At 39.6% G+C, this 24,364-nt stretch overlaps 1 protein-coding gene across 1 annotated transcript; it reads right to left on the minus strand.

Moving 5' to 3' along the window:
- Positions 1–25: 25 nt before the first annotated feature.
- On the minus strand, positions 26–24,325 carry LOC144655260 (chromosome-associated kinesin KIF4A-like). Its single transcript, XM_078515475.1, has 32 exons — positions 23,816–24,325; positions 23,441–23,533; positions 21,795–21,958; positions 21,558–21,652; positions 19,440–19,562; positions 17,679–17,854; positions 16,645–16,712; positions 16,401–16,458; positions 14,696–14,773; positions 13,864–13,922; positions 13,600–13,696; positions 12,704–12,757; positions 12,158–12,373; positions 11,917–12,017; positions 11,651–11,723; positions 10,926–11,000; positions 10,260–10,370; positions 9,693–9,776; positions 9,081–9,203; positions 8,467–8,619; positions 8,110–8,207; positions 6,880–6,929; positions 6,093–6,172; positions 5,704–5,793; positions 5,511–5,603; positions 4,799–4,855; positions 4,412–4,456; positions 3,308–3,370; positions 2,286–2,519; positions 1,825–1,938; positions 1,595–1,652; positions 26–1,299 (listed from the first exon to the last, which is right to left on the minus strand). The coding sequence occupies exons 1-32, from the start codon at positions 24,245–24,247 to the stop codon at positions 875–877; spliced, it is 3,840 nt and encodes a 1,279-aa protein (XP_078371601.1). The 5' UTR covers positions 24,248–24,325; the 3' UTR covers positions 26–874.
- Positions 24,326–24,364: the final 39 nt, after the last annotated feature.

Genomic DNA, 24,364 nt, shown 5'->3' on the forward strand with positions numbered 1-24,364 from the left:
AAGACAACAGATGACTTATCCAAACATTTACTCGTGCTTTTAATGTGATCTTTTATTTACATCAATCGCTGTAACCATTCTAAACCATTTCATTCCCAGGAGTAATAGGCATATAGTCTATCCTTGTCATATCAAGGTACTGTCATTAGAAATGTGGTTAGAATTGAAACAATAATCACGTTTTCTATCGAAACAAAGCGACTACTTGCTTTGATGCAAAAAAAAAAAAATATCCGAGAAAATTCTCGGTTAAAATTATTACATCCAGACACTAGGTCTTCGTGTGTATTTACAGTTGTTGCCAACTTTGGCAAATAACTTAAAATTGTTGTGGATCCAAAAAAAGAAAATATTTACAAACTACGTGAATCTTGGACAAATCTCTAACTAACAATAACGGTGTAATAGAGGCCAGAGAATACAATTTTAACACAGTGAAGATCACTGATCCCCGAATTATTCTTCAAACGATGATGATGATGATGATAGTGATGATGATGAAGATGATGATGATTTTGGTGGGGTGATGGTAGTGATGAATAAAGGCAAATATTTCAGTGACCTAACAACATTGATTTACACCAACTACGTCATTCATTTATCTTCGATAAGCCATGACAATGAGCTCATTTCAAATAAACCGATATGACTCTTGGCGCGTTCAGTTCTTCTCCCACTCGACGCGCAAGTCAGATCAAATCAAAGACAACTACAAGGGTATGTAGACCTCTGTCATCAGAAAAAAATTGAGTTTTTGATTTTCTGATCGAATTTAAGACTTCTCGAGCTGGAAAAGAATTGTACGCGCGGCAGCTTCGTCAAACTAGGTTCTGCTGGCAGATTTCTTTAACTTTACACTGCAGCTCGTCACATCTTAAGGCCTCCCACCCAGACTTGAAGCATTATTGACGGGTTTCATCAACTTTCGTTTCCGCTTGTTTTCCGGGTGAAATTTTGTTATCGACTTCCTCCTGTTCGCCTTCTTGGCAGAACCAAAGCTGAACCCAGGCGTCCTCGGCTTTCCATGCACGAGAACAGACCGTCCAGGTGTAGTCCCGGGTCGAGAGAATCCGCGCTGCCTCGAGTCTTCATCTGAAGACGAAACTGAGCTACTCCAGTGCGGTTTGTGAAATATTTTTGGACGTTTGCTCAGGAGAGGCTGATTTTCTGTTCCGTTTTGTTTGATCGACGATGACATAGTCTTCTTGTCGGACTTTTTAATCCCCTGGGGAATTTTATTTTTTACTTCGATTAACGCTTTCCGCTCTTCGCCTTCTGTGTTTGAGCGTGGCGAAGGCTCTAGAAAGGAAAAAAGAAAACAAATTCATTTAAATAAAAAATAAAATCAACTTGCAATACGGCAAGAAATAAGCTAACCTCTCACACTTTTTTTGGGGGCGTTTCCCAAAGAAATGAGTCTGTTTATAAATATCTAATGCATTTAATAACAAACCAACATGCGTGTACCCTTAACGCACTAACCAAACTACCTATCTCTTTAACCCTATTAGCTACGCGTAACGACTTAAATGTGACAAAATGTAACATTGTATGGTAAACACGAGAAACACTTCAATTATCTCATTTTTCTCACCGCTTTCGACGTCGCTAGCTGATATCGTGCTCAGGGCTGGTAGTGCGTGATGAGATTTCTGAAAAGAAATGGATCTAATTAAAACGTAACGGGAAGGAGGGAGCCAGGGAGGGAGAGGGAGAGAGGGAGGGAGAGGAAACATAGGCTTGTCGGTTGGTTATAGAGGATTTATGTTACTTAACAGTTTGAAAAGTTGTTATAATTGAAGAGTAGCAGGGACTATTTCATACCTGTTGACGGTTGATGCACTTCACTGCCTTACAACCACAATCTTCTGAACAGGATGAAGTGCTTTTCTTGCAAGGGCAATTATTCGTCGCACACTTCCCTGTACAGCTACAGCCCTGTAACAAATAATCAATAATAGTTAATTTTTTTTTTTAATCAGTCAATCAATCAATCAATTTGTCAGTAAATCAAGACAGTATAGCAGATATTATATCATTTTTTCTGTTTTGTTTTTCTCTTCGTTTCAGAGGTCAGGTTAGCTTCAATCAAGGGATAGGCTTAAACCAGAAGGGTGGTAGGATCTCTCGACTCAACCTTAGGTAAATTGTTCACTACACTGTGAAAAAAAGTAAAAATGAATAATTTGTTACCGAAGAGAAAGCAATCTTTTTTGCCTTCCGACTGTATGGCACTGAGCAATAATCAGCACTCATATGGTCTTATTTTTTTTTCTTTCACGTACCTGAGCCTGATCAGAATTTTTGAGAAGCGACAATGAAGATTTTTCCGTGGATCGGGTTCTGCGTGCGGGTCTTTTATTTTGACGAAAAACCATTGGAGTGTCAGGGGAGAGTGGGGCGGTCTGTACCCAGTCTGGGTCTCGCTCAGTGGAGTCTTCAGCGTCGCTTTCATCACTCAAACCCATAGCCCAATCTTCGTCTTCCACTTCAATTGTTTCAGGCGCTTTCATGGATGTCTGTTAAAAGAGACAAGAAAATTACACCCGCTTTTAGTGCATAGATATCTTTCTACATCCATCTTTTGACATCGCCTTTCGACGTGCTGTTTGAAATGAGCCAATCAAACCGATGCATACTGGTGTTGTTTTCATGCAAATGAGCCCACAATTTCAGAAGGTCATGCCAGTGGGCTGTGATTGGCGGATTTCGATCCGTCCTGTTTGTTTAGCACTTCAAAAGATGGACGTAACACAGAAAGCGGGTGCAAAACATCTTCGATCATAGCAACTTCAATGCAGTTTTGGCATGAAATGGGCCACTGAAGGAGGTTGATTGTTTAGCTATGCAGTAAAGCCACTAATCTTTATATTGTATTTATACGTATGAGCGGTCCTTATTCGACAAGCTACAACGAGGGAAAAAGAGAAGCACGAGTCGTTTAATTGGGGGCGCTAGAAAAATCACTCAACGACTTGAAGGAAAGCAAGCACTATTATGTATAGTTTGCATGCACTAAACGCACTGAAGCCACGACTTACTTAAGGACCTTCAGTGAATTATACACAAATGATGCATGTAGATTGCGAGTAACCCCTAACTTTCCTTCACGAGTGAATAATGATCAAATCGTGACATAGGATGGCCTAGCCAATTTTTCTGATCGTATTTCTCATTTCTTGCTCGACGATCCAGGGCGATTTAGTAAAGAACTGTTACAAATAAAGCATTTTTAGGGGCAGCTATAAAAAAAACATGCATCAGAAAAATTGAAATGAAAAAAAAAAAGAGAAAGAAAGATTCTTGCCTTTCTTCTTGGCTGGGGCGATGGAGAATCGGTTGCAAAGACATCATTCAATTGTTTTAATTGCTGAAAAAAGAAGAATAGCAACTCGTAAATTTTAGGGAAATACTTAAAGATGAATTACAGTCCGACGCGCAATCTCGGCGCAATGTTTATGTGAGCCCACACGAAGGAATGTACAAGCAAAACTAAAAATTCCGCGACAAACTTACCTTTTTCTTCATAATTAACGCCAGATATCCTTGCAGAACAAATAATAACGAGAGAGGACCTGACGCATTTCAAACCGACGTCAGCTCATCGGAAACGAACGAAACGAACTGTATGGCGGACTAAAAAACTTCATGTATGCTGTCACCGAAGTGTAACGTTTCAACGATTCAAAACAACGAAAACAAACCCCGAGTCTGCGCAGTACGGACTGGAAATCAGCTTTAAAGAGTCACTTCCATTTGTAGCATACTTTCGAGAAACCCAAACACACACTAAGATTACAAAAAACGTTCAGTATTGAGTCAACTTTAAGCCTTTGTAGAACAGTACTCGACAAATCTCAGGAACCTATTTGAAGCAAGCAGCAAAACTTGCGTTGACTTGCGTTGGGTGGCCAAACGGTGAAAAACTTGCGTTCACTTGCGTGCAAATTTCATCTTGACCAAAGTGAACGCAAGTCATCGCAAGTGTACGCAAGTCCAGGCCAAACGGAGACGCAAGTAAACGTAAGTTTTCAACTTGCGTCCACTTGCGTCTCCGTTTGGCCAGGCCTTAAATTTTTATCTCAACGCAAGTGGGCGCAAGTTAAAAACTTGCGTCTACTTGCGTTGGCCAGGGTGGAAATGGATTACAATATGGCGTTTTAAAATTTACAGTGGAACCTCGATTTAACGAACCTCTATATAACGAAGCCCTCGATATAACGAACGATATTTTTCGTCCCAGTAATAGCAAAATATATGGAAAAGAACCTCGATGTAACGAAACCTCGATATAGCGAACACATTTTGCCAGTCCCTTGGCCCTTCGTTATATCGAGGTTTCACTGTACTTATTATACAGGTTCCCGGCGACATGGCTCTTTTAAGCACGAAAATTACAAAAGGCTCGTACCTCTTTTAATTTTCTGTTTTCTTCTTTTAGCGCGCCGTGTTGTTCCTGAGCACAGGAAAAAACAAAACATAAGTTACTTTCACGAGCCCTGTAACAAACAATCATACAGTAGTACAAACAATATTGAGAACTAGCAATGGTATATTGCAATTCACGCGTTTTGATTGGTTAACAGGCAATGGTATATGAGCTCATATACCATTGACCACAAATATGGAAGCCGACACGCGTCAACGAAAAGAGCTGGGGAGCTTAAAATCGCAATTCTTTGAGCGTTTTTACTAAAACAATTACTATTCCAACTCGGCGCTACGCGCCTCTTGGGCTATCTACCATCTCATATCCAACGCACGCTCGTGAAATAATTGTTAATTATACACTAGTCACCTGAAACTGGTCTTCAGATTTTTTATAGGACGTTATCTGCTGAAGAAGACATTGAACCTGAGAAAAGAAAAAAATATTTTTAGGCAATGCTAACAATGTCCACGAAGGCAAACTTTTCCGACTAAGTGGTTGTTGGAGTAACATGTCCCTTGTGAAAAAACTCTCAGTCAAGAGTGCCTTTTAGAGCGGTTTTCACTTGAGTGTCGAAAGTAAATTGCGTTTGCTTTGGTTTTGCATTGCTACGCTTAGTGATAGGCTTAAAAATCTCGTGCCACTTTCTCAGCCAATCAGAACTAAAACCAAAACCAATCGTGACTCGCTCGCGCACGTTTTCCCGCGCTTCGTGTCGGCTACCTGTATTTGCTTCGAGTTTTGATTGGTTCACTGGATTGTCTGTGGCCTTTTTGATTGGCCAGAGTGATTACTATGGTTTTGGTTTTACGACACTCAATTGAAAACTGCTCTAAATTACGGCCTGTTTACATGATTCCGGAATGTTTTTTGGAGAAATTTGGATTTTTTTTTTCCGTATGGGGGGGCCGCGGGAAAGGGCTCGGGGGATTTCTTTTTTTTTTTTTTTTTTTTTGGTTTTTTTTTTTTTAAAAAAAAATTTTTTAAAAAAAAAAAAAATGGGGAATTAGTCACATCATCTAGCCAAACGATCTTTAGTTCACTTTACATATTTGGAAGTTTTTAACGTTTCTCAACTTACCTTTTCTTCGTGTTCTTCTTTAAGACGAGTCAACACGTTGTCGTGGGACTGTTTTAGTTTTGCAATTTTGGCCTGGTGCTCTTGAAGAGTGGACTAAAACATAAAATGGAAGTCAATCTTTGCACAGCTAACGCCTTAGCTACAGAACAAAACAAAAAATATCCCCTGTGCGTGTGTACACAGACACTCTCACCTGCTCACGTGACCGAAGCTCTTGACACATCTGTTCAGACTCTTCTCTGGACTTGTCAGCTGTGGCGTTTACTAGTTTGGCTGTTACTGTCTGCAATGTAGAAAGATATTTTTTCTTTCAGTCAAAGCCTCCAGAACGAGCAAACGAACGATCGAACTAACGAACCAACCAACCAAAAAACACCCAACCAGTGAATGCAATCTCCAAAATCGTTTATTGTTCCAATACGAATTATCCAAGTCCCATGCGCATTAAAATGTTAAAAGTGAATCAAAAACACCATTAGAAGAACTAGTATCCTTTTGCGCAACCTACAGTAAATGCCCACCCGACTAGCGCTTTATTCGGAGCAAAACGACACAACAAACTATAAAAAATGTTTATCTCACCATGCTAAGTAATGCTTTTAGCCCTGCTTTAGCCTCTGCCATGGTGTGAATATTGTTCCAGCGATGTTTGGACTTCTCACCTGATATCAAAAATTAAATAAATCACTTCTCAGCAAATGGAAACAGACTAAAGCTTTGCAAGTTGTAGTGTATAAGTTGAACGTTCCCTCGAAAAAAAAAAAGATGGGATAGCTTGCATGTAGGTGAGGTACCTTTGAGTTTTCCTAGTCAATCATTACCTTAAACTTTGTTCTAAGGTTATATGCGAGTTAGCAGGGTTCTTAAATTTTAATCCGCCTACAAAACTACTGAAGCTAGATTAAGTTTGAGTTATCCGCTTAAGATTTCTTAAAATGAGCAAAAGATAAATTGGCAAAATGAAACTGTGTTTAGTTTGTACTGTGCTGTGCTACTGTAGCAGGCGTTCAAGGGGGAGGGAGAGGGAAAAAGTCGAATTCCAGCGTGAATCGCGAGGGGAAAGAGCTGGGATCGACTCCCCCCTCCCCCCCCCCCCCCACCCTCCCTTCTCTCTCTTTTGAACGCCGGACACACAGGTTAGTGGTATGGCAAACACTGCGACTATAGACAAGGGGACAGACACACGAACGAGAAAGGAAACGGAAAAGGAGGGGACAGGGTAAGAGGGAGATCATCGCCGCTACTCTCTCTAGTCCACTTTCATTTTTCTTCATCATATGCGCGTCTATTTCGCCATTAGCCTTGAATTAGCCCGTGTTCTAAATTCCATGATCTCGACTGTCTCTAAACTGAATAAAGAAGTGTCTACCTTGCTCCGCATCAAGGAGTTTCTGTTGAAGACCAGCAATCTGAGCACTCCTGTAGGATAAGGTGGTGGAGTAGTAGTAGTAGTAGAGAGAGAGAGAGAGAGAGAGAGAGAGAGAGAGTAGTAGTAGTAGTAGTAGTAGAGAGAGAGAGAGAGAGAGAGAGAGTAGAGTAGTAGTAGTAGTAGTAGTAGTAGTAGTAGTAGTAGTAGTAGTAGTAGTAGTTGCCTATTTAAAAACACGATATGGATAAAAGCTTACAGCTTGTGGGGTCGTGTAAATTAAGTATTTAAAGTTAAAAATATTTACTTACAATGGTCAGGAAACGAGCGCTTAGGTATTACTTAGGTATATTTTCAAGGTTAACAGTTTCTCGTCGAACTTTCACCTAGGTCTGCGTCCGACTGAGTAACTGACCGGGCTTTTCGGTCAGATCAGAGCATTCCCAGGAGCAACGAAACGGAAATGACGAAGAGCTTGGGTTCTTACATTTTGTGCATCTTTTGGTGGTACCAAGTTCAATGACTGTGTTTGAATATGGGGCTTGGTTTTCAGGCCATCACAAGAAGGCAAATATCGCAGTAACACGAACAAGAAAATGACGCAGGGATGTAAAGCAGTGACACGTGCACATTAAACGAGCTAAAAAGCTGAGTATCCATTTTCGTACCCGGCGTCTCGTACGAGCGACTCTCGAAAGTTCCGTTGCAGGGTCGAATCTGATTAGGCTTGGAAAACGATAAAAATGGCCGGAAGTAAAACACTAAACAGTTCAGCCGTTGGTCAGGGTTTTGAAAGCTAGGTTGTATGCGCAATTTAACCGGAAGTCAGCTATTTTCGGACTTCAAATCGGAACTTTTCATGGTCGCTCGTTTCCTGACCATTGGTCAAAGGAAACGAAGACACCTGACTGGGTACGAGGATGAAAAGTATCAGTTCACACGGTGCAATATGTCCCAGCTACATTTTCTTGCGTGGACATGTTGATTTTGTCTCTGCTTAGTGTATTTGCGACATGTCTCTTAAGCGTTCTTACCTTTACGTAGACTTTGGTAAAGAAAACAAGCGATTTCTTGGCCAAATTTGCTATCCACGTACGCAAATTGCAAACTAATTAATCGCTCAAAGTTTACATGCCGGACAACCTGAACGGTTCCTTTTAGTTTTCTTTTACTTTGCTCTACTAAGTTGTTGTTCAAGACACTAAAGGATAAGTAAGAACTGTCAAAACAAACCTGAGTTCCAGTTCGTGTTCAAGAGCACTCATCTTTTTCTGTAGGTCATGAGACTTGTTTTTCTTGTCTCCTGGTGTTCCGCCATCTTGCACCATTTTCTACAAAATAGCAATTTGAAGAGAAAGTTTCAGTTAACACACCTTCCACTTTCCACACACAGCCAAAACTTCACTAGACTGTGATCAGTATTTCTTTTGCTTTAAATTCCATAGGGAAGAACGCGAAAGTGAGAAAGCACGATATGATAATTAGGCGAACGGCGAAGGCTGCAAAGCCGCGAGCTGCAGAAAGCGCCTCGGGGCTTTGCCAGACAAACAGATATGAGACTAACTAGAGACAGACAGACAGACACAGCACCTTTGCAGCGGGTTCATCGTCTTCGTCCTGCTCTTGACTTCGTAATTCCGCTAGCTGCCTTGACAACACCTTTCTGTCTTCGATGAGATTTTCCAGAGTTTGTCTGGCCTGACCAACACTTACTAGAACTTCGACCTCATGACTTAACCAGGACTGCAACAGAAGAGAAAACATTTATGATAATCAGTTACTGCAAAATCCAAGTGAAAAGTCCCCCAGCGCTCACTTATAAAACCTCCACGGGGGTAAGAAGCAAAACCACCTCCGGAAATCCCCCCCCCCCCCAAAAAAAAAAAAGAAAGAAACCCACAACATTTTTTGAACACGTCTTGCTACCCTAGACAAAGAGGATGGTTCAAACATAAGTGAGCATCACAGGAAATCCATGCGATCCCGTAAGCAGGCATCCTTGGTAAAACTAACTGAAAAAAAGTCTGCATATGATAGGTGTCTGCTTATGACAGGGTAAAATTGAAGTGTTTGTATGTGGTTGAAACCATACCTTAATACGCGCTAAAGAGGGGTGGGGGAAGGGTGTGTGTGTGTGTGTGTGTGTGTGTGTGTGTGTGTGTGTGTGTGTGTGTTATTTGAAAATTATTGTAAGAGGAAATTACCTTCATTCTCGGCAACAGGCCGTCCGCTTGTTTTTGTTGCTGTTGCTGATGAGTGGATCGCTTTTCCGCTGCCTCTTTCTGTCGATCAAGCGCCATCTTCAGACGCTTTTGAACCGCTGTGACCTAAAAACGCAAGAACTTTTTATTACAGCCAAGCCTGCAGTCAGGGATTTGTTCAGTGCAGTTCGTTCATACTTTCTTCTTACAAAATTTAAATATATTTTAAATACTTGTCCACTCTAAAGGAAATTGAGTGAAACATCTTGCAATCACACCCCCAGAACAAGGCATTTGGCTAAATGTCAAATGACACAAATTTCACTTCCCAACTGGAAACTTGTAGCTCGGACAAAATTCCAGAATTATTCCAGACACCATTTTCTATTCTTTTTCTTACGCCCGGAAAACTAGTCAGACGTGGGAATCCATGTATCCCTTTACTCAATTAATCTCCTTTTCGAGACGCCACTCAGTCAGTAGTCTCCTCTAATAACTATGGTCAGAAATATCCATCAAGCGAGAAAGAAACATTTACGAATTGATTCCTTCACAAGATACTTCCCGTGACATGATGGTCAAACACATAGCATCTACTGTTCACGTGCAACTTACCTCCTCCGTTTTCCTTTTAAGGACAGCCTGTTGTTTCATGTGAATAGACTCTAACTTCTTGTACTCGAACTGCCTTTTGCGACCCTGTGGACATTTTAACATAAGGGGCACTCATTATAGAGTAAAAAAAAATCCTGCATTTTTGTGAGATTTACCGTACATGCAGTGATATGTTCCGCTCCCTTGTTTTTGCTATTGCTGGTTAACTTTTGAGATGTAGATCTTCCTGCTGGTTTTCCAAACTTCTCAGCCAATCAAAGGATTCAACCGCAATTATTTTTTGGTAGGTGGCTACTATGACATTACCACCTCCCGGGTTAACTTTGGTTTTGATTGGCCGAGTCATTGAAAACTAACAAAAAGTGCAAAAAGCGCGTGAATATTGACAATAACAGGTGAACAGTTCGTATACTTTGACTTTTGAAAGAAAAAAGGCAACAAAAATGACAGTCGTGTTAACGTTACAGGCGCGAGTTAGAAAATTTATAAACGTGAGGTGTCAATAGTTCATGGCAAAATTCCCAGCTCTTCGGGTGGAGCTTACTGAAATGCAGTTTAACCGCTGACCTGTTGCTTTAGCTGGTTAATTTCTTTCTCTTTCTGAGCCTTCAGTGCTCTAAAGCGTTCAGACTCCTCCTTCATTTGGCGCATGAGCTTTACACGAATGGATTTCATACCCTGCAACGACAGAGAAGCATTAATAATAAGTGAGAAATAATGAACTACAGCGGAAGTGGAAAGCTAAGCCAGATGTTCTCGTAATCAAAACTACTCCGTAACAGCCTAGCATCCCCAGTCGATTCAATTTCGCTTCTAGGAGCCCGTTTCTCGAAGCCAAGGTCCCGAAAAATTTTCGCGCTCGGGAAGCCGTAGCAAAATCTCAAACCTTACGATTACAAAGGTGACTTTTATGAACAGGCCTTCCCTTCATACAGAGTTTCAGGCCTATACCGACTTCTCTGTTTTTTAGGTTCAGACAACTAAAAAGGGCTTTACGGGCCCGGAAAGTTTCCGGAGCTTTCGAGAAACGGGCCACAGGGGACGGACAGAAAGACCTCCTTTTCAAAAAACATCAAAAAGGTAAGAGCGAGGTGAAATTGTGACCGTGGCAGAAAAAACCTACTCTTCAAGCTGCATTCATCCACGAGATAATTACACACGCAGCCACTGTGTTTAGCGGAAAGAACGACGGTTAAGACAAAGAGATCAAAACATATCTCATCATTTCGTTACCTGAATCTCGGAGTTGAGCTTCTTAATGGTAGTGTCGCTTTGTTCCTTCAGTTTTAACAGTTTCTGCTGTTCAACCTTATAATAAATAAAAAATACTTTAAAACTTCATTTAACCGTAAGCTTTTTTTATCCGTGCTTTTCTTTGATCTCACGCACAGAGAAAGTTCAGCCAGCTCTCAAAAAAATTCTCAAAATTCGCGTTAATTTTTGTAATCATTAATTTCCTCGAAATTTTTTAAGTGGAGCGTTAATTTCCGAGACCCTAATTTCACACCAAATTCTAGATACCGTCCGAAAAAAGATAGCAACTACAAAAAAAAATAACTTTCTCTTTTCTGCACACTCCTTTTCAATCTCTTACAATGTAAAAGTCTAAAAGATATATCCTCTGTAATATTTCCAGTTCATTCTTGCTGTCAGAAGAGCGTTTCTCTACAGCCAATATATCTTTAGAGACATCAATTATCACGTCAATTTTCTTCATTTTGAAAATTTGCCCCTCTCTTACGTTAATTTCCTTTGTTGGAAAGAACTTTTCTCTCCAATCAAATCCCACCAGCCCCCCCCCCCCAGGGGGGGGGGGCTGAGGGGGGCCATCCGAAAAAATGAACCGTCCCTAAGTTTACTGGGGCTAACTGTAATTTAGGCTCATGTGCTTGCTCGCTTCGCCATCTTTCCAGGCACCTACCCCAAGCTTATCTATTGTTGATGAATACCGTACTGACCTGTTTCTTCTTCAATTCTAAAATTTTTGCCTCTAGTTCCTTGATCCGACTTTTATTCTTTTCTTTGGTTTTACTGAAAAATAAGCACAAATCAAGAGATTCATGGCTAAAACTCTCAATAAACAGTTTCATTGTTCCGCGTTATCAAAAACACGCCCCAATTTAGTCTATCCCTGGGTTCCTAAGATTCCAGGAAACAGTGCACTAAAGACGCGTATGCAATTACCCGCTTGTTATAAAAGCATTCAATCGCAGTGCAGACTTACCCGTCGGAGCTCTCAGACTTTGCGGTGCTCAACGCCACGTTTAGAGTTGCCTTTTCTTTCTCTAATCTAGAAATTTCACCCTCTAATTCCCGAACGGTATCCTGTAAAAAATAAAATGAAAAAATTGAAAAGATTATCTTGACGTGAAAAAAGCGAAAGGGAGCATGATTTTACCGGAGGGGTTAGTGTTAGGTTCTTTCGTCAGGGGCAGAAAATGAACCACGCTGAAAGTTTCACCAACCTCGTACTGTTTTCTCATACTGGTCAGACGTGAGTCATTTGCTACCATCTTATTGGCCAATTCTTCTTTCATAGCCAGTGCTTTAGTTAATTCCTGGAGTTGCCGTCCAAGCTCTGCCTGTCTCAAAGCGTGCTGGGAAACAAACGTGGCGTCTGATGGAGAGCTGGGGCGAGAGCTGTTGTCACACTCATCCGCGTGTTCTCCTGTACTGGTATTCTGGAAACAAGGAACGTATAGCCGTCCCATTATGAGACTCGTATTTAAAATAACGATGGCTCAGTGAAATGTTTCTTTCTACACAAGAGATGCTTACAATTTAACCAAAAAAAAGCAAAATAGGAAACAAAAAGAAGGGACATATTCGTTACTCCATAAAACGGTGCAACGAAACTTGCCTGTCAGTAAATGCAGAAGCATAAATAAAGGCTTAAAAGAAGATAAGTTTTGTATTTTTGGGACGCAGTTTTTGCCAAATCTGAAGAAGACGAGAATATCTCGAAATTTCATTCAATCATTCAGGGAAGTTATCACATCTTTCTTTCTAACCTGTTCTTCATTCTTGACAACATCCTCTAGTTGCGTGGTTGAGACAAAAGTGTCCTGAAAACAAAAGACAAGAAGTTAGAAAAAAGACGATATGCGCCTTGAGCCGGTGCGTTTTTCGCTCGAATTACCAGCTAACTTGACAGGTTTTGGAAAACGTTCAAGAGATACAGATTCGACCCTTAAAATTCCATAGTGATAGCAAAGTTGCATAGGGATCTGAGTGGAGAATATAACCGGTTGAACTCGGTTTTACAGCGATTTTCACTCGAATGTCGAAAGTAATTCGCGTTTGCTTTGGCTTTGCAGTACTACGCTTAGCGATTGGTTCAGTTAAAACTCTCGCGCCATTTTCTCGACCAATCAGAAGTAAAGCCACAACCAATACCCGTTCCCTCTATAGCGCGCGCCTGCAGGGAATCGCGGTAGTTGTATTCATCAAACCATGCGCGAGACTCAGCAACGTGCATCGTTGCTGAGTCTCGCGCATGGCTTAATGAATACAACTACCGTGATTCCCTGCAGGCGCGCGCATAGAGGGAATCGGCTATTGTGACTCACTCTCACGCGTTCTCCCGCGCTTCGTGGCTACGTGTATTTGCCTTGAGGTTTTGATTGGCTGGCTCACTAGATTGTGTGTCCTTTGTGGTTGGCTAGAGTGATCATTTTGGTTTTGGTTTCATGGCACTCAGGAAACCACTCTAATTTTTCGCGCGAATATATAACAGGCGTACGAATCCAAGACACAGCACGGATCTGTATCTATATAGAGCTATTTTTTACTGAAACAAATTTCAACAAGAATGACTGAAAACAGTAGTTGTTATTCAAACGACAAAAGAATCATTTAAATACACGAGAATAACACGGTATCATTGTGCAGCGCATGATCACCTTACCTCAAGCTCGTGCAGTTTTGTTTGGAGTTCTTCCACTAGGCTTACATTAGGTTCAACATCGTCTTTTAAGTCCGTAACCTTTACGTCAACTTTGGAACTAAGAATTAAATTACATTGAAATGGCTCCCTTAGTACAAAGCATATATGTATCCAATAATCGACTATTTAATTGAGCAATTTCTATGATTATTTGACTGCTGTTAACTGAAATTTTAAAATTTATCGGAACAAAGTTGTCTCTAATAAAAAATTGCGTTTGTTTACCTGAGATGACTCTTTAGTTCATTGAACTTTCGAAACATCTTATCTCTAGCCAATTCAGCCTAAAAAAACAACATTAGACATTAAGAAACAAAGCATTTAACAGGGGAATTATGTAACACTGAGAGAACGTGAAGCAACAAATATGAAAGTAAATCGTGGACAAAACGTTCGACTCGTCATAACGACATGTCAAAGTGACGGGTCCAACTTTTTGTCTGCGATTTACCTTCATAGTAAGCAAGGGTTTTTTTGGCTCATTTTCGTCTGCGTGTGACGAAAAAACTGTCTGGTTTCAAATTGTTCTATACCTGCCAACTTTTTCTGGGTCAAAGGCGTGAGATTTTTATCCTGAGATTGCCAGGATTTCCGAAGACGATACGACAATATCCGAAACTTTCCGAAGACGTCCGAAGTATTCCGAATACGTTTTCCGAACATATCCCATTCCCAGTGCGTGGACATGCTTTGCTAAACAAGTCCTCGTTCCCAATGCTTTTCTTGTCAAAATTTCTGAGATTTTGGGGAAAGTATCGTCATTTATTTATTTTACATGGAGTGTTTGTTTTTGACATTGGTTTGAGTTTACATATTTTTGGAAAGTGTGTCGTTTGTGGTTGTAATAACTCACATTTTTCGACTAGGCGTTAGAAGTTGGTTCGTAAGCGTGAGTTGGCGTGAGATCGAAGTTTTCAATTTGCAGACGTGAGACTCACGCCTTGGAGTTAATATCAGTTGGCAGGTATTTTGTACAGATTATTACTTTGTAAATAATAAGCACATGTACTTCACTTCTTGTAGTCAAATAACTTCCAATGAATTGTTCTTTACTTACCACCAACGCTTTTTCGTACATCTGTGTGTTCTGATCCACTGAAGCGTGCAGCTCAGCGCTAAGCTTTTCATTTTCCGACTAAAAAACAATCAAACAAAACAAAACAAAAACATCAAAATGAGAGCAAAGTGTTCTCTAAGCCAGTGTGCTGACGCAAATGATAATTTCACAAGACAAAGTTGAATGAAAAAATTGAAGATTCAAGATTAGACTGCTTTTATTAACTGTGAATTCACTCTGAAAAATGGTTTAGTAAAACTGATACCATGATACAGTGGAACCCTGATAAAACAAACCCCCGGCCCATTGTACCGAAGTCAACGGTATAACGAACGATATTCTTTAGCCCGGACAAAGTAACTAACAATAAAATGTATGGAAACAAAGCCCAAGTATAACGGACCCCGTTAAAATGAACACAATTTACCAGTCCCTTGGCGCTTCGTTACTTTGGAATTTCACTGTCAGTAACAGTTTAAAAAAAAAACTCCAGCAGCCTGGATACGCGCGCAAATAAAAAAAACTATTAAACGGATAAAAACGATTTTTTTTTCAGTACGGTATTTCTTGGTTCAAATCTCAGACGTCTCTTGTCTGTTGAGAGGGAAAGAAATTAGCGCATGAAATTGTTACTAATACGTCTGTAAGTGTTTATCCAAGAAATCCTCCCTTTCTTTACAACACCTCACTGTAAGGGCTGTAAGGACAAATGCATGTAAACAGAGTGAACCGCACTGAGCTGTTCAGTGTTTCACTCTTGGGGGCGGAGGAGAAAAGTAAAAAAAAACGTCGCCGTGTTTGAGCTAGAGATTGAGTAGCCACGATGCAGAAAATGGCTGAGAGTTCTCAGGGCGCGACAAAAGTAGAATTATCCGTCGGGCTAGCGTATTCTGATCACGAGTTGCCCGACGGGCAAGAAACATTGTTTTTTTATGACAACCTTCAGAAATAAAATTAATGTGCACCAGACAAATTAAAAAAAGGGAAAAATTTGGGGCTCGAAAACTTGACTCACTGCATCCTTGGCGACTAAAACTCCTGGTTTTATAGTCGCCAACTTGAATGTGGTGACTATATTCCTCTGTATAAGATGAGTAACGGCCATTTTCTGTGGAATTGTGTCCTTCCAGAAAATTATATTGGAAGATCTTTGCTTCTAAAACGTTCAAAATAAGAAAAGAAGTCCTAGTGTTCCAATCCATGGTTATTGCTTTGCCGTATTATAAAAGTACTCCATCATTTCGTAAAACTTGCAAATTTGATACGTCATGTATGCATATGAATTGTGTCTCTTGAAATGTAGGATTACAAATATGAAGGATCCTGAAGGTTCTGCATTAAGCTACAAAGTTAGTTGCCACAAAATCGTAATGTGTTTGTTTTAATTCTTGTGGTAGGATTATTTTCTTTTTTCTTTTTGAATGTTTATGTATTTATTGTCTCCAAAGGAAGAACAATTTTAAATTTGCATATAATTAATTATGCAAATTACCTTCGGGCTAGCTTCTCAGAGCTTCGGGCTAGTAAGATAAGATAATGGCGAAGGGCAAGCTGACTTTTCTATTTTCGTCTCACCCTGGTTCTCTCACGCCATTGGGGTTATCATTGCGCACAATGTTGCCGATGGTGGACACCCGTTGAAATTGTTGCGCGAAATGTTGCACCATGTGACCGCACACTCACTTGACTGGATGAGAGAACCTACCTCGAGTTCTGTGATCCTGTCAGCCATTTCCTGGATATTGACAGCCGTATTTTCACAGCTGAAAATTAAAATAACTTTACTAAATAACCATAATACATATAGGATTTTCACTGCGCGCTGAAAGGTTTTTTTTTTTTCAAAACGTTGAGCTGCCCTATAATGTAGTCGGCAAAACATGGCCGGCAAAGTTGCACTAAATAAATTTAACCACATACTAAGTTGTATAATTCAGATAATTATGTACCTTGCTCTTCCTGGATTCGCTCCTGTGATCGTCTGTCCCTGAATAAGCTGCATTTGCAGTAACTGGACCTATAATAAACGTGAATTTATTTTACAATTACAAATATATAGCAATTACGTAAAGATAACTGTCCTCTTAAAACACTTGTAAATAAGTAATTCTTCTGAAAACCCAATAAGAACACACTATAATTTCAGGGCGTGTGAACGTGAAAACTGATGACGCAGTTTTACAGAGATTTACAGTGTTATCCCGACTTTTTAAACCTCATAGAGAAACAAGGGAAACAACTTTTGCTTCAAGTTAAACATTTGCTAGCCTTTACTTTTTGGCGGAGAGGAACAACAGCTGGAAATACGCATGCGTTCGCAGGCTATTCATTATCGGCAGGTTTCAAAAAATCGGAATTCTGCTGTAATTAGTTGTTGCTTTGGTTTTAAATTTCCGCGCACAAGTAGTAACACAGGCGGCCCAGACGTTGTATTCGATTTAGGTGATTATAAGACAATGTATGAGAATACTTTGAAAATTGCTCTAAATAGTACTTGTATGTAAGATTTGAATAAAAATGTCTTACCTTATGTTTATCTTGCGTTAGTTTGACATTTGTGTGCTTCTGGAGTGGGTTTAAAGCCGTTTAGACGAGTTTTTCAGCACTACGTCAGAAAGAAAAACTCGTCTAAACGGCTTTAAACCCACTCCAGAAGCACACAAATGTCAAAATAACGCAAGATAAATATACGGTAAGACATTTTTATTCAAATCTTTCATACAAGTACTATTTAGAGCAATTTTCAAAGTATTGTCATACATTGTCTTATAATCACCTAAATCGAATACAACGTCTGGGCCGCCTGTGGTAGTAACAACCTATCAGAGGTCTCTGTAGAACTTTTTTGAGCTATCGTGTTTCGCTCTGGTATTTCTGATTCCTCAAGGGAAAGAGCATTTATAAGAGCACAGCAAGACACACTTGTTACTAGTTATTTTATCAGGCTATTCACAAAAGAGTCAAAGGTGAGAAAGTAACATACTTGTTGTCTGAGCCGAGCCAGCTCAGCCGCAGCTGGATCAAGATTAACAATAGGCTTGTTCTTGATCTGCCTTGCGCGGTCCGCGTATCTGAGGGTATTCAGAGTCTCTTCAAAATTACTGTCTGCAGGGCTAACACAGGCTATCATCATTGTATTGCTGTTACCTCCCAGGGAATCTGTGAAAAAAAAAAAGATTAAACATGGGCACAACATGTAAGGTCTTTGAGCAGATTATGTTGCAAGTTGTCATACATAGACTTCAGGGTTGCCACTCATTAGAACCCAAAAAATTCCCTGACTTTTCACTGACCTCAAAACAATTTTCACTGACTTTTAATTAGGTGAACTAACAAAAAAGCCCAATCTTTTTTACATTTGCCTCAGCTTCTTTTGCAGACCATCAAAACTCTTCTCTTCATTTTCGATCTCTTTACATTTTCCACGGGATTTTGAATGCATGGCATTTGACTTCACCAACAAATCCATCTTGTTTTTTTGTTTTAGCTAAAATTCCCTGACTAATCACTGACTTTGACAAGAACTAAGATTTTCCCAGCTGACTTATCCCTGACCTTGAAAAATTCTTGTTTTCCCCTGACTTTTCCCTGACCATGGCAATCCTGATAGACATTGAAATTTACAGTTTGGAAGCCATTTTGACGGGTAGGGAACACTGTCAAAAAGTGTTTGTATGGGAATTCAATAGCATTATTATTATTTAAAAACAAAAGTTGAATTCTAAGCAATTTATGAATCACAAAGTTAGGCAACAGGTCTTACAGTATTCTCCAAATTTGACGGATGCGGCTGTGTTGGGAAGCGTCAACTTACGTTTTTAATTTTCCATGTACATTTCTTTTCAAATTTTTTTCAGCAGATTTACGTTGCGGTTAGGGTAAAAAATTCGAGACAAATGTATGGAAAATTAAAAGCGCAACTCAGAACGCTTTCTAGCACAGCCACATCTGTCAAATTTAGAGAATACAATCCTTAAATTGTCCAGAATTCAAGTTTTTTTTAAAAAAAATATTTGCCATCGGATTTTCCTAAAATCAGTTTATTTTCTTACAGTGTTGCCTACCTGTCAAATTGCTTCCAAAATGTAATAAGGCCTATTTACCGTACCTTTTCACCAGTGTATACACATCATGCACATTTGACACACTCGCTTCACTTTTCATTAAAAATTTGTTGGTGAAAGATGACACAAATTCAATTTTCCAGGCAAAGAGAGAATTTTTTGTGACATCCTGTGCTAGTTACCTTGCAGAAGGCGTGTCAGCTTGGAGTCTCGGTACGGGACATGCGCATTAGATTTTCCTAAGAACATTAAACTTCAAAAATACTAAGGACTGTTTTTTTAAAAAAAATATCTTTGTTGATGCTCCTGTTTAGTTCAACCTTCTTCATGGAACATTACTGAAACTCATGCATGCATGTTATTGTAAAAAGACTATATCTTTTTTCACACCTTGAAATGCTATTATAAAACTTCTTTAAACGTTTCATTTATGACTGTCGTGAATGTAATACTTGACTTATCAGCTTTGTAAAATCGTATAGCACGCACCAAAGGGTGCAGTGAACCAATCAAGGACGATTGGTTTGGGTTTGCTACCTGAATGGACAAGAAAACTGTTACAGTGTTTTGCCGTATTACTAAAGACCAGTTGAACAAGTTGAGTAATACATATTCGGTAAAAAAGACACAAGCCTAAAACTAAAAAAAATTTGTGTGACATCCTGTTCTGTGCTAGTTACCTTGCAGAAGGCGTGTCAACTTGGAGTCTCGGTACGGGACATGTGCATTAGATTTCCTAAGTTCATCACTGAGAGCACTGATCACATTTCCAAGAGCTAGGAGTCCCTTGTTGATGTTGACACCTGTGAAATCAAATACAAACTGAGAAACTATATTTCTCAAACCCTCTGTATTTCTCAAACTCATTAACAATTTATCAAGTTAAAACAAAGAAAATCATCTGTGAAAGAGGTTCGGATACCCAGTCTTATAGATAAGGCATAGATATTTACTATATTATTTCTTCAAATAGAAGTTCATAGTTTTTTGTTTGGATTAAAAAGATACAAAATGTATATCAAACACTCGAGACAGTGTTTCATTGGCTATCCAAACACCTCAAATTTAACCAGAGATCGCTTTCCAATTTTTACAAAACCTTGAATTCCGTCTAAAATACTGTTTCTGCTTTTTCTTGTGTTTGATATATTACATCAATATCACTGAGTCATATTTAGCCCTCTTACATGTATTTCACATTCAATATTATTATTAAATTCAAGTTTAAAGTTCAAGTTACGGAATGTTATATGGGCGAGCCTGGCTTAATACTTGCGATATTGGTCGTCCAGATTTGAGCACTGGCAGGGGTGTTGTTTTGTATACAAGACACTTTTATACTCTCACAGTGCCCACCTCAAAAAACAAGAGTCAGAACTTAATTAAGTACTCCTTTCAATGACATCTGGACCCTGAAGTTCAAAATCCAACTAACGATTGTGTTTTTAACTGCCATCATTAATGGCAACAGCCAACAGACATTGAAAAACAGAAACAAACAAATCTACCAATCACAACTGACAGAGGTGACCTTTGAACTTCTGTTTCCCGGCCGTCTTCTTAGATGATTGATGGCAGCAAAAAACATAAACCGCTGACTGAGGTAGCCTGAATTTCAGACATCCCTCTGTGCTCGCCTGCTTGCCAGAAGGGACGTCTGAACACATTTGGGCCTAATGCCGTCCGGTGACGTCACTACCCGAAAACCGGGTAGTGATTTTGATTGGTTGATTTAAAAATTATTTGCATAATTATGTGAAATTATGACCGAATTTTACCGCGCGAGGATTGTAATTTGAAAACGTTTGGAAAGAGTTCGAAAGAGTTCACCTTCCCAGAAATGAATTTATTAGTCATTTACCTTGAGTTTATTACTTTATTAGTTTACCTACGGATGAAGAATAGTAATGGAAATCGGTAGGTTTTAAGTTGGCGGCATTCGTCGCTTCGATATGCAGTGTTTTGCCAAATTTATATGTATTCTTGTTTGTCAACAAAGCCGCTCGACGCTTATGTCCTGCAGACTCGATGAGCCAGTGATTTCTGAACTCAGTGCCCACAGTCAAGTAGGATATTTTTGTATTGAATTCCGTTTCTTGATGCCTCTGTAACCGTCTAAATTGATTCATTTAAGTACTCACGAGTGTGTTGTATTTGTCCGCTGCGTAACATATTATATTTTGATCGCTAGATAAAGCAAATCAGTTCAGATTAAATCGGTTCCGTAAAAGAATATAGCCTGCAGTCGATTAAAATCTCATTCCTTTGTCTCAAGTTTTCAATAGTTTACTATTAAAACAATTTTATACCCTGTAATCCTTTATTGAAGCGATTTTTCTTTCACAATTTCATGGCCTCGACAGAAACTTTTCCGCATGAATTAAAACCAAAGTGTAGTGACGTCACCGGACGGCATTAGGCCCAAATGTGTTCAGACGTCCCTTCTGGCAAGCAGGCGAGCACAGAGGGATGTCTGAAATTCAGGCTATGACTGAGGCAGAGCAGAGTAAAACTGGGTGCAGTGACCCAATGCCACCTAGACTGTTCACAGCCCTCTATATTCTCTCATTTTTTTTTTTGATTGATGAGCGTGGGGAAAGAAAGGCTAGAGAACTGGAGGTCAGCCCAAAACAGGAGGTGCGAGGGGGTGGGGGGCGGTCTCGCTTGCGTTCCCTCCTCCACGCTTCCTGCTTATGCTTGCTTTGCTTGCCAATTCTTTCACTTTTTTGCATTGAAAAATAGAGAGGCTGTGGACAGTCTAAATGCCACCTTGAAGTTGTAAATAATTTTAAAATTACCTTCTTTGAAACGTTCGCCTTGAGCATGAGTCTTCTTAACTCTTTCCGAACCAGCCAGGTCTACTAGATGAAATTTGGCCTTTTTAAGTTCACTCCTGAAGAAGAAAGGTAGAAATTTTTATGTATATTCATTGCTTTATTTCAAAACGAACATTCAATGCCTAAATTTGAATACTACTCCTTTTAACTAACTAAGAATAACTATTTTTACTGCTTAATGCATGCATTTTTTCTTACCCTTGCAGCTCCTTCTGTTCTAGGGTAATTGTAAAAATAGCATGGGATCTACTTGATCTGCTATTCATAGCAGTAGCCCCAGTTGCTCTTGAAGCTGACCCTTGCTCCAAGCACCGCACCATGTCAGCCCCAGATGTCACAGTGACTTCTTGTAAACCAGCGATCTGTAAAAACAGTTTTAATGTGCTGAATTGAAACTTACAAGTTGCATGCAAGCTGAAATATTCAGAGCACCGTAGAATTGTTTCCCTGCTCTTGGGGGGGGGGGGGGGGGGGGAAAGGGGAAGGGGGGGGGCGGTATTCAAGATTTACATGGACTGAAAAAAAATGTTTTTTTTATTGTACATGTACATGTGATGTATGCCAGAAAAATTGCATGAATTAAGTGATCATGTGATTAAACAAAAACGCTTCCTACAAAAGGGATTTTAAAACTGTTGAAATGATAGGCTTATCAAATCATGTGTCCTTAGAGCCACATGTTTCTTATGCACAGGATCTGCCAGCTAAGAGAGAAAAGCGGCTCTGGGGAAGAGAATGGAGCTACTACATGCAGGGATAATTAAAGCAAAGAAAACACTAAGCCCCGGCTTAGTGTTCTCTTGTCGCTTATTGACAAACCCAACTAGCTTTTCTGACCTTGGCAGCTCTAAAGTTTATCAAAATCTTAGTTTGTTTTTTTTTTTTGTGAAATTTCAGCCAGATTTAAGTTTTTTTCAGCTGGTGAAATTAGCCGGTAGCCTTCCCTTAGCAACATCCCTGTACATGGATCAGTCTTTCAAAAACTCATTAATAATTCATAAAGAAAATTCAAAAGAAATTAATGTTTAATGAGTGTCTTTATATCTGATAAAGACACGGCTCAACTTTGCGTCCAATTTTCTAGGCCAAAATAACCCCAAATCTAAATGTTAGTGCAAGAATGAGTTGATCTACATCAGAAGATTTTGAAGCCGTTCAATATATTCGCAGTTCGTGTTTTATCAAGTCTAAAACACTCGGCTGCGCCTCGTGTTTTAAACTTGATAAAACACTGCTGCTCATTTATTAAACATTACATAGTGTGATCTCACCCCACCCACCCAACTAGTGAAAATATGTTAAGAGGCCAGATCACTGTAACAGCCTCTAATGAAGAGGTGTAGTCTATATAGGAGACAAAGCCAGTGACTTGACTTTACTATTAAAAACTAATTCAAACCAGACTACTAACTTTTTTCAACTCCGAAAATCTAATTTGGACATGTCTAGTGGATTTACATTTGTCACTACAGTAACTGCAGGTTCTATTGATTGGTGGGGCTATTCTATACTATCAGCCATAAGCGTGCAATTGCTGACCAGTCATATTTTCTCAGGAAATTTAATTAGAATTCTACTAATAAAACTATAAGATTTTTTTGCGCTTTATTTCTATAGCAAGGGGTGAGAGTTGATTTTGCCTTCAGCTTTATCACCTATCAACCCATAAAAAATGAGCTTATTTTCTAATATTATTTTAAAAATAAAAATAGAGAACATGCGGTAAGATTGTAAAATAATCAACACTGAAGAGAGAGACAGATTTGTAATAAGACCACGACTACACTGTAGTTTGTAGCTTCTGCCAAATAATTATGATTGGCATACTGTATTACAGTACATACCTTAATTCCTCCATCATGGCTTTCCCTTATAGCTATTTTTGACTCTTCTGGTGGGCAGGGGTTTAAAAGGTCGTGGATCTCTTCGTTGTGAATCTAAAAATAAAAGGCACAGGGCATGAACAATGTTCTCATCAGGGGCCTTTCTGGCCTTGCAGGATCTTTAAAGATCTTTCAAAATCTAAACGGACTGCCAAAAATCAAGGATCCTTCAAGGTCAGGATCTTACAAAGATCTTTAAAATCCTACAAGAAGGAACCTTAGCAAGATCCTGAGGGATCTTTGTAGGTACCCGTAGATGTACTGTGCCTTGTATTTTTTACAGCTACTAGATTTAGCTAGTCATGTTGCAGATTCATTTCATGTGAACACCCATACCTCTAAAAAAGATGCTTTTAACAGGAACGCTGTTGTGTCTTTTTTCTGATCGATCCATTCAAATACAGTTTCTATCAGGCGTGGAATAACCCCCTTTTCCTCCGAAGCCTCATTGCACATCGTGAACGCTGTTCCCATTGAGTACGTTTTTCCCGATCCAGTTTGGCCATACGCAAGAACTGTCGCATTGTAACCTTTAAATAATCCTTCTAGCAACGGAATCACAGTTTCATTGTAAAGTTCCTCCTGCTTACTAGTAGTTCCCAACACATAATCGTAGGTAAACGCTTTGTCCTCGCCGATAACAACTTGGGCATTCCCTGGTACACAACGAATACATTCTTGACAACCATCGCCGGTCTCTTTTGGAACTAGCGGTCTAATTCTCAGCGCGACACGAACTGGAATGGTCTTTTCTTTTTCCTCTGGCATGATGCTTCTTACCGATCAGCTCAGAGCAGGAAAAGATGAGATGAACGGCGAAACTATTGAATATTTTGATCACTTGAAATAACCGCCAAATTCCATTACTACCCAGAATTCAATTAG

This window comes from Oculina patagonica, chromosome 5 (assembly GCF_052425735.1).
Source record: "Oculina patagonica isolate OP01 chromosome 5, crgOcupat, whole genome shotgun sequence".
In the NCBI taxonomy this organism is placed as follows: domain Eukaryota; kingdom Metazoa; phylum Cnidaria; class Anthozoa; order Scleractinia; family Oculinidae; genus Oculina; species Oculina patagonica.